Source organism: Athene cunicularia (genome assembly GCF_003259725.1).
Source record: "Athene cunicularia isolate RWA chromosome 11 unlocalized genomic scaffold, athCun1 chr11_part1, whole genome shotgun sequence".
NCBI classification, from domain to species: domain Eukaryota; kingdom Metazoa; phylum Chordata; class Aves; order Strigiformes; family Strigidae; genus Athene; species Athene cunicularia.
Window position 1 is genome coordinate 7,344,372 of NW_020799113.1, and position 11,387 is coordinate 7,355,758.

Below are 11,387 nucleotides of genomic sequence, written 5' to 3' on the forward strand. Positions count from 1 at the left end.
CAGCGCAGCCTGGGCACAAGGCCGGGCGGGGGCTGCAGGACACCCGGCCGCCTCCCGGGGCTCCTCGTGTGCAGGCGGCCGCAGGGGCTAAGCAGCCCCTCTTTTAAGAAATCTCCACATTTTGTTATTGAGGACACGTTTTACTCGTGTGCATTTTGTTGCCTGCAAGTATAAATCTTTGAAGTGCAAGTTATAAATATTAAAGCTTAAATGCATAGGGGGAGTATGTGTATCAAATTTTAGAATAAATTTATTCCAACCCAGTTTGACACACACACACACACGCCTAATGTATTCAAGATGCACTTAAACAAATTAGGAAACAGTTATTTCATTTTACAATGGCAGGTGCCTGTTTCGGAGAGTGGTGAATGACTTAACAACAATAATTAGCATATTTATATAACACATTGCTGTTTATACGTGAGTTTTTGAATCTAAGAGGCATTAAATCAACATATAATACCATTTCCTGACCTGGAGTGATTCCTGGAAGTATGAAGCAATGACTTGTTTGGTTTTTTCACCCCCATTCAAGCTACATCTGTGCGTATATTCAGAGTCTGAAACATGTAATCCTGCCTCAGAGAGAGTGGGTGCATGTTAACAACACAATGTGTCTTCAACTGACATCTGGTTGCAAAACAAAAACAAACTGCTATTAAGGACTTTTTTTTTTTCCATTTTTCCCTCCTTAGTTCTTTTCTTCCATCTTCCTCTTATCTCTGGAAGCTCCATCCATATTGGAATAGGCAGCAATTATTCCAATCTCTGTAAGTAATCTCTTTTTTTCCTTCTTTTTTTTTTTCTTAACTGCATTAATAGCATGCCTTGCAGAGTCATGTACAGCTGTAGGAATATTATATTTAAAGTCCTCTAGCAGATAAACATCAATCCATTAAAAAGCAAATAGCTTCCTGACTAAGAAAACAACTGAGGTAAACAGAAACAGACTTAACCTTGTGATCTTTACACTTACAAAACTCAGAAATGAGTGAATTGTCTGAAATAGACCATAAAATTTAGTGTCAGCTACAAGTACTCCAATATTTCCTTTTTTTAAAAAAAAAGAAAATCCTCCTTTTCAGCATTTTCTCCGACAAAAACAAATTAGCACATAGCTCTTAAAACTGATTTATGAAATGAGCACACTGACATCAGTCAAAATTTATATCATTTTGACACTCACTAGTGAAACAAATGTGGCTAAAAATTACTTCCAGTCATTGAAATAAAACAATGCCTGACATTTAACTTCCTTCTACTCTACTTTTTATGACTAACTTTTGTAGTTATTACATGAAAGGTTTTCTGAAAAGGAAATATAACATTATAGGAGCCAATTCTGCCCATGTCACTGGTCCTGTTTTGGCAGAAAACCACATGTATGCAGGGAAGCAGAGTAGTTGAAAGAACGCGTAATGATAAAACTATATGCACAACAATTAAAAAACAACCAAGAAACATCTCAGAGCAAGTGCTGCAGCTCAGGAGAAGCCATGTTGAAATGTTGCTACCAAAGTCATAATCTGCTTACAACTTTCAAGATAAAATTCCCATCATGGGTGAAAATCACATTAAATCTGAAGTTTAAAGAAAGAACAGGGAAAAAGTTACTTACTTTTGAAAATACATAAAGGAACACCACAGTCAAGCAGCTACTATTGTTCACAGACTAGAAATATCATCAGGCTTAATGTTTGCTGCCACAACCTACCAACTAGGAGAAATTACTCATAGTGTAAAGATCAGCTTCTATCAACACCAGGTATTTGTAGGATCTAGCCCTAAGATAACTTTGGTAACTAGGAGCAGAGTTTGGTGGGTAAAGGTGAAGACAGTGCAAAACCAATTAAATGCAGACTTTGTCTTTCAGATTGCCTGGTAATTGCTTAAACTTCTAGGCAAATCATGTTAAAGTTGGGCTCAAGACCAAGTGCAAAATCAGTAGCTGCTGATGAAAATTGTTCACCCTCTGGCTACGTAATAGATGACCAACTGGCATCATCTAAGTCTGAGAAAATAATACAAAAATGACAGGAAACTGTAAATGCTTACATGAGTATGTCATGCTTATGTGTGGCAGTCTACCCATTTATTAGTGAATTGCCTGTAGACTTGGCAAAAAATATTTGTAACATGCTTATGTTGTTACAGGTTAATATTGCAAAAATACTGTTTAGATTATTTTTACACAGAGCTGTTGGTTTTACATTGTGTATGAAATGACATTTTATGGCACTTCATTCCGTATGTAGCCAGTGTATGTTTAGTTTGGGGATCCATATCAGAATAACATCATTTCTTACCCCCATTCCTTGCTTTCATGTTCCTTGACCCTTAAACTGAGATTTTTCCCTGCCACTGCCCCTCCGAGAGACCACTTCTTCATGGCAAGACAACTTTGTATTGCATTAACTTTAGATTAGTAGAGTTTTGTAATAGAACTGTTGCAGCAGACAGTTCAGAGCAATCTGAGTATTGCCCTAATTTTCAAATTGCAAATAGACTGCCTACGTCTCTTCAAAATTAAGTGTTCGTAGGACGATATTTTTGTTTTGCTTTGGCCTTAACTGAGGACAGTTCATTCAGGTCCAACGTTCTGGCCTTCTACACAAGGGCTATTGTGTTTAATTACTGTAATGCCTAAACTGTGAAATGTTCTACTGGCAATAACAGATAATGTTAACACAGTACCAGGTGGGCATTAGCCCAAAAAAACACTAAACTGTGGCTTCTGTTATGCTTTTATAGTGAACGTGGAAAGAGACTGGTGTTACCCCAGGCTGTTACTATGTACTACATGAAGGACACTACACAGCAGATCCTTCAGCTGTACAGAATTCACATATGTCAGGTACTAGACCTGTTTACCCTCCCAGCACTGAATTTCCTGAACAAGTGCAAAGGCCCAGGAGCCAAACTGCAGCTCTTCTCATACAGAGTCAGCTGTGCCTTGAGAATACTGCTCTTGTACATGACGGAGGGGTAAAGTCGCACAAGCAAAGTCCAGGCAGGCTAATAGGAATGGGGCTAGGTGACTTCAACCACAGGGTACCAAGGCAGGTTGACAGTCTCAGCATTTAATGAAGCTTTCTAATCAGCAATAAAATTTGCAGTTAGCTTTGTTGCTTTAGATGTTTCTTTTTCAGAGAAACACTGGATTTTCTTTGCAGAGTGTTTTTAGCTTTTGGTCAGGTATGTCTGTTTTTTAAAGTAAAAAGTCAAAATTATCTCTAGAAAATATTGATGGCAATGAGTGTATATCATTCTTAATCAGCAGTCGTGAACCTTGGTCACTTCTAACACTTAAATGAAGAGGGCCCAAAACTGCCAGAGAAGTAAAAAGGCAGACAAACATTTCTAGCCAAACTGCCTTCCCTTCCTGCATACTGCTGCCTCCTCTACCTCCTCCCCAGCTGTTCTGACATTCATCTCTGAAGAAATTGATTGTAAGCACAGGTAAAAAGCAAACAAATCAACTGATTTTTCAAGCAAATATCCAGATTGCCATATCAGCTATTATAAAAGGATAGTTATTTTACAACTATTAAGTGACTATATAGTTATGTATTTAAATATTAGTAAATCTTTATGATATCTGTATTGAACTATGTCCCTGCTGTTACATCTAACAGCACAAGGAATGTCCAGAGATACGTAAAACGTTCATTTGGATGCATGAGTCGGGAAAAACAGCACTGTAAAATATGCAGACAGCGTTTTAAAATCCAGCATTAAGATTCCTGTGTTACAACCTTTATAGATCTTACAAACTTACACTTTCTAAACAGAATAACCTCACAAAATTAAGAAAGAACAAAAGCATTCGTATTGTAGCTTTCCTCTTTCTGCATGAAAACCCACCTAAACCAGACACACTTGCTACAAAGGAAAAACACAGAAAATCCTGATCCTAAAACCAGTAGGCCCTTGAGTAGACACTTTGGATGCTGTCCCTCAGCATTCGGCTCCCAGGCAGTGACAGCACAGCTGGCTGCCAGCTGTGTTGTCATTGACTACAGCACTGCTAGCTGTGCTCCGAGACCCCGGGACAATGGTGGAGGGTTGAATAAACTTCTACTCATAAATAAGGAAATCTTTCTATACACAGCAAGAATAAAATGCTCTCTCCACTGCTACAAAGTCTGTAGGTCTTGTTCTTGGTGGCAAACCCTGCATTCTTCCCAGAACAGTCTCCAAACTCAGCCAGTTTAAGAGTTGTCTAGAGGCCAGTACTCAATGAACATAATTCCACATTCATATGCACAGGTGGAGCCCAGTGCCTCAGTTCAAAGAGGTGAAGAAACTGGGAAACTGGGTGATTCTGGGTCTGTGCAAGTATTTTACAGTGGTTCTGTTGGCTGCACCAGATCTGATACATAATACAGAAAGACAAAAGATTGCTTCAAGCCTGTGTGTGACAGCTTTGCTGTGAGCTGGTGTCCTGGAGAGAGTTCATTATGCCAGGAAGTTTAAGAGACAGACTTACAGATCTGCACCCCACAGCAGGATCTTCCCTTCCACTTGTGGGATGTCTTGAGAAGTGCCAGGGATCAAAGCACCAATATCTACCACCTGTTACCAGTCTCTCTCTTCCCTACCAGAGAATGCCAGGAACCATGTAGGTCTGTGATGCCAGGCAATTAGGGAAACACGTGCTGTCCCTTCTTCTCTAAGTGCACAGCAAAGTTTAATCCCCAGAATATCTAGGTTTTCCTTCACTGATTTTTTTTCCTCGAAGTGTGGATGTTTCCTGAAGGGACCAAGGAGGCTCCCACCTCCCTTTCCTTAAAGGCACACCCCATATCTCCCTACAGTTTTCCACATCGCACTTCAGGCTGTAGTGACTCCAGCTGTGTAGAAGGGGAGGATGTTCAAATGCCTCCAGAACCACACCTCAGAATTCTTTGTTCTTCTCCCTTGATAAGTCATATCCTGTTCAGTATTTTTCTGCCATCAATTTATTTTATGATGGCTTAAAATCATCTCCTACATCAGGAGTGATTTTTTCACCTTTTCATTTATTAGGCTGGAATCTGCACTAGGGAGGTATCAATTTCTCTCCAAGTGTGACAATCTCTTATCCTCCTTTATGAGGATGTAGGCTGACAACTCCAAATCATTCATTTCCACTGTAACTACTGACTTAATGCTTTAGTTTCAGCAGCTTCTCCCGACTCCTACCTCCCATTACTGATTTTTTTTTTTTTGGTGGAGAGAATAATAAATTAGAATTAATTCTGATGCAGCTACTATGCAAAAGGACAGATTAGAGTCCAATGCTGCTCTCATCAAATAAATAGAAACAGTGCTTTAGTTTCTGAAGGGGATCTGATCAGGTGGTACAAGCAGCCATACTGAGAAACCTCTCAGAGAAAAGTAGAGGGAAGATACGTTTTAGAGGTGCTGAGCGCCATTAACTCTCGCAGCCTGACATTTCATTATTATATAACGATTGTATCTGAGCGAGATGTTCAAGCACCTAAAAACGCAGTAGATGCCCAGATGCCTTTATGCAAAGCATTTTTCAAGGAGAGGTGGACACCTAATTGATTATGAGCTTTTGTAAAGCCTACTTACGAGTTTCTATCTTCAGAGGCTTTGAAAATTTGGCCTCAAATTCAGAGCTGGCAGAAGCAAGCAACTCAGTTGGCTTTGACAACATTTATGCAAACAGCAATTTTAGCTCCAAGACTTAATACATATCACACTAGAACTTCCTGAAATCCCTCAGACTGTTTTTTAAAATTAATGACATTATATGACATTGAGACACCTACAGTCTTCAAGACAATTCACTGGAGACCATTCCAGCCAAAGCCACTTGATCACTGTCTATATTGATGCACATAGCGCTTCTATGACACTTTTGTTACTTTGGCCTCTTTAATTCTACATTTCTTATCTTTTAATTGCTGGTTTTAGTTGCAAGCGTGTTAATCCCTTTACTTCTATCATTAAAATGAGGATCTTTTCAGCAATTGTTTTCTTTCTTCATTAGGAGCATTATAAAAAGAAATAGTGAAAACCACACAGTTTTAAATTTTTTTACTTTCAAGTCTCTCCTATCGGTAATTAATCTTTTTTAGTTTCATGGTTTAAGAGCAGCTCTGTAAGTGTCTGATCTTTACAGGTTTTCAGCACCCTAGCTTTATTTTGAATTAGCTGCAAAATTGTTACATTAGTATTTCTACTTAAAAGACCTACCTAAAACTCATGCTTTATTGCCCTAGGTCCTGCACAAAATAACTGGTCTTGTCCTTCCAGATTGCAGGTGTCTAGATAATACAAAAGGTGGGAAGTGGAAAAAAAAAAAAAAAAAGGTTGGCAGAAAAATTAATTGCTTTAGATTACATAGCAATTTAAGGAGAAGGGAAGGCTCTCCTGGATTGGTACCTCTCAATGGACTTGGCACTGACTCTGGCTAACAAGATACTGCACTACCTATTTTCTCTTGTAGCATTTTTTTTTTCCATCTTTGTCCAATCCCATATATGTCTCTGCTCTTAGGGTTGAAGGAACAGATTTCTTGCAAGTCAGTTTACAGAACATTTATTCTGCATTTACTTCTTCATATGATTATTTCATGTAGCTGAATTAATTGCCCACAGGCAACCTGTCATCCATTGGGCTCAGACTTAACCTCACCTTCCAGTTCCCACTTACTTAGGACAGGGAAGTAACTACAACTGGCCTGTAATGTTTTTCTAGTTAGATCACAAATACAGGTGGATCTCCCTTTCACTGGGGTACCCATGAGATATACAGAAATCAGTATTTTGCAGCAGAAAGTTAAACACTTTAGTCAGAACAGCTTTCTGAGTCACTCTAAAACTTAGTAGGCTGCTTCCAGTTTTTAAACATTGAGAACAGGCCCCAGTTTACAGAATGAGTTAAATCAGGGATTTCTACAGCAAGGACTCAGGTTATTAAAGAGATGAGCTTTACAAAAGAGTTCCCAGATCCTTTTGGGGAGAGTGTAATGGAGTAAATGGCAGATCACCCAGCAGATGGCAATCTGTTCAGTCCCAGTTGGAAGACTAGTTCTTACTAGGACAACCTCATATTGAGCTGTACTTCTAAGCCACATTTATCCATTTCCTCTTATTAGCAGAGTTCAATATTTTGGGCTAAATGTTCCCCATTTATGATTATTTACAAGTTAAGAGTACCGAGGTACACAGTGGCCATTTTCACTCCTCAAACACACAGTATGCAAGTCACTGCCAAACAACTGACAAGAAGTACAAGACTTTTTTAATAAAGTAGGTCATAGAAAGCCCAACGCAGAAGAGACTAGCATTTTAGAAATTGGCAAACCGTATTTACTTATTGTCATCCTGATGTGTCGCCCTGAAACTTGCCTCTAAAAGTGCAGTGATTAGGCAACCTACTATGCGATCCTCATTCCCTGTTCAGCAAAATAATGTAAAAACCCTGCAGACTTGAACAGACAATAAAAGCTCTGAATGACAAATTAACACTCCTGGTTTTTTGCAGGTGCCATGTTGACAAGTAGCCTAACAGTATCTAGTCATTTGGTATCGTAATTATAACTCTGCCTCAGAGACACGTCGGGAGAGGAACATGAATCCAAAGTGATTTCTGTTTTGGCCTGCATCTTGGTGCTAGAGAAAGAACACACACTGCAGAGGAGCAACAAAGAGTAGCTATTTGGGATGACTTTTATGCATCATTTGAAGTGTATGTTAGACAACGCTAATAATCACGCTTCTCACACTAAACACATTTGTGAAATCAGATGTTCCTTTAGAAAGAATATGGGACATTCAATAATAGATTGGAAAAGCAGTTAAAATGTATTCATGCTATTGTGTGCTGGGGTACACGCTGTATAGTACATTTCTTACCATCAGGCCCAATCAAAAACTGTCCCAATGTATAGGGACAGCAGAATACCACCAACAAAGATTTAGTATATAGATACACACTTTTAGAAAAGACTTTGCTTTTAGAACAGCACAATCCTAAATGGAAACATGAGTGGAAACTGTACTTTTGCAAAAAAAAAAAAAAAAAAAAAAGCTATGTTCAGAGCTACATTTCTGAGCTTCTGATTTAAAGGAAAAAAAAAAAATGTTTCTACTGAATGAAGCAAGCCATAAATTGGAAACTTTCCCAAAGTTGGAGATATAAGATCATGCTTCAGGAGCGCTGGAGCATCTATAGTGGTAGAAATAAGAACATTTTCCCAGATTTTAAAACACATAAAACTGTGATTCCCAAATATGCCCATGGTAAAATGTGGGGCTGAAGATAGTATCAAGGTACCTTAATAGTACAGAAATGACATCTTGTGTCTGTCCTTTGATTTAAGGTTATTGTAAATTTATTTAGTTGTCATCAATACAAAAATAATAAGGAATTGAGGGGCACAAGAAGTCAGAGCGATAAGAATCTCTCTTCCTTATATTGTGTTTTGCACAGGTTTCTGTGTCATGCACATCTAAATCATATAAGCATGGTAGAGCATTACGCATCAAACTAACATGTGCCATGTCTTGTTTATTCTCTCATCCTCTTGCCAAGTTCAAGAGTTGTTAAATCATTTCTGTGTCACTGGAGGATCCTTCTTCACCATGACTATCTTCCCACAGCTGGCTTCAAAGGTTTCAAAGCCAGGCTGCAGGCAAGAATGAGGACTATCATTTTTAATACAAAGTGCAGAGGGTTATGTTGCAGAGAATAGTTCCTGCCGGTGGGTGACCAGGGCATTATCAGACAGTGGTTGATGCAAGGAGTGCATACCCACTTTAACAGATATACAATTCAATGGTCATTTGAATAATAAAAAAAATGTGGTATTACTAACATAGGAAAATACAAATTTGAATAATGCACAATAGCTGTAAACTATTATGTGTATTTTAATGGTGCACATTAATTTTCAACTTGTAGATTGATTTTATGAATCACATTTTATAATACTGCACCTTAATCTAAATTTGATATGATCATTTTGATGTTCTTAAATGAATAATTTTCACTTCATAAATCCATTTAAATGCATGCTGATTTAGAACACAAACCTTGAAAACCATCAGCACACCATTGCATAGCACATTCCAGTTGGAACCGATGGGCTTAGAACTGGGAAGTGCTTCTCTGAAAGAGATTCTGTTATCTCCCTGTCATCTGTAGTAAAAATTGTTTTCAAAGCAATTTTACCTCAGGGTGAATCATACTTTAAAGACAAAATACTTTGTGCTAGCCTCTACTGAAACAGAAACATCATCTTGGAAATAATGCATTTTCTCACAAATGAAACTATCTGTTTCAAAAGAATTTTCATTGCATACAACTTAAACATTGTTATTCAGTCAGTACCACTGAGTGTGATGCCTACCTCTGTCCTGGCCTGCTGCACAACTATAGGCCTGTGCCTCAGTTTCTTTCTCAAAAAAAACATATACATATTTTTAGTCTTCAAGGGTTTTTCAGTTATTTTGCAGCTCCATTTGAGAATAGATGGAAGATTTGTATCATCTGGATTCACAAAAGACATAATTTGCTCTTGCCACATCTGAGAAATACAGCTTTATGGGATACATTTGCACACCCTGGGTTTTTTTTTAACCATCATTGTTCCCCCCTGCTTTTCAGTCAAAAAAAAAAAAAAAAGAGGATCTGCCCATACAATTTCTTAGAGCTTACAGTCTTAATGGTTGTCCCTGAAGATAGTAAAATATCATAGTGGACTTCTAGCATTTTCATCAAAGCCATGTCCCAAAGCGACTTACACAGTTCAACAACTAGCAGAAACAGAAAGCATAGTATTACTTTCAGGATGAGAGAGAAGAGGCATTTATCTTTAAGTGACCTTCAAAGTAGAGCCAGTAAAGCGGTGAAAAGTAAAACAGGAATTTTATGTTGGAGGAACTGTAGAAAACTTTTTTACATCAAAAAAAATGGTGAGATTGTAGCCAGTGATAGAGAATTGTGTTGAATGACTGAAAACAGGAACAGTGAACAAGAAAGAGAAGGGTGTAGACTGGAGCAGGTTCAAAGAAGTTTAGAGTAATTAGGGAAACTTCAAACTAGATTATGAATTAAACGGGCTTTATGGAAGATATAACTATGTGAGATGCATACCAGGACCAATTACTCTAATATATTTGCTAATTTTTTTTTTTGACTGTGTAACCAATTTAAAGCTAACAAAATTTGTTCCCATTTACACAATGACTACATTTGATACCAAAAAGTAATTACTTAGTGGCTTCTTCTATAATATTTTAATTCTAAAAAAACACAAACAAACAAACAAACAAACCCCCACCACCCAGACAGGATTTCCCACAACTTTAACTGCTGGGAGTTCTATGCCATTTTACCCCACTATTGTCTGAGATGCCTACCAGAAATACAGTAGCCATTTGGGAAATGTATTGCAAGATGTTCTGAAAATACAAAACAATATGATCTGATTATTGGCCTCTAGATTGCAGAGCTGCCAGGTACAAGTGTACAATCTAAGATTTACTGTTACAGTAATGTTGTCAATGCCGGTGATACTTATAAATGCATTTGGGGGTACTGACATCTTCCACTGGAGCAGCTGTGTGGAGAATTGGAAATCATCAACAATTAACTCCAAACTGCATGATTTTGCAGCTATGAAGGATGACAAAAAGGCTCCAAATTATAAGTACTGGAGAGTAAAAAAAAAAATATGATTTTGGGGGGGGTGTGTGTGTACTGATTTGCACACTAGCCCTCTGAGCCTTTAATTTCAAGAGCTAGTGTTTTTCAGGTTGGGCTTTTAAAGTCAGGTCCCGACTGATTGGAAATTGGCCAGTGTGATGCCCATCTATAAGAAGGGTCGGAAAGATGATCCGGGAAATTACAGGCCTGTCAGCTTGACTTCGGTGCCCGGGAAGGTGATGGAGCAGCTCATCCTAAACACCATCATGGAACACATGGGGGACAACCAGATGCTCAGGCCCAGTCAGCATGGGTTTGTGAAAGGCAGGTCCTGCTGACAAACCTGATTTCTTTCCCGTGACAGAGCGACCTGCTTATTGGATGAGGGAAAGGCTGTGGATGTAATTTACCTTGACTTTAGCAAGGCTTTTGACACCATTTCCCACAGCATTCTCCTGGCAAAAATGACTGCTTGAGGTTTGGACAATCGCACATTTCGCTGGGTAAAAAACTGGTTGGATGACCGGGCCCAGAGAGTTGTGGTGATGGGAGTTAAATCCTGTGGGCAGCCGGTCACGAGTGGTGTCCCCCAGGGCTGGGTTTTGGGGCCACTCCTGTTTAACATCTTTATTGATGATCCAGACGAGGGGATCGAGGGCACCCTCAGTCAGTTTGCAGATGACACCCAGTTGGGTGGGAGTGTTGATGTGCTCGAGGGT

At 38.8% G+C, this 11,387-nt stretch overlaps 1 protein-coding gene across 1 annotated transcript in view; it reads left to right on the plus strand.

The window, feature by feature from the left end:
- Window positions 1–610: 610 nt before the first annotated feature.
- The window catches only part of BEAN1 (brain expressed associated with NEDD4 1), a gene marked incomplete at its 5' end in the record, with an annotated part of 63,288 nt that continues 52,511 nt past the window's right edge, over window positions 611–11,387 (plus strand). The window contains one exon of the mRNA XM_026856940.1: window positions 611–773. Within this exon, the coding sequence (XP_026712741.1) occupies window positions 611–773 (163 nt within the window). The remainder of the gene's footprint in view (window positions 774–11,387) is intronic.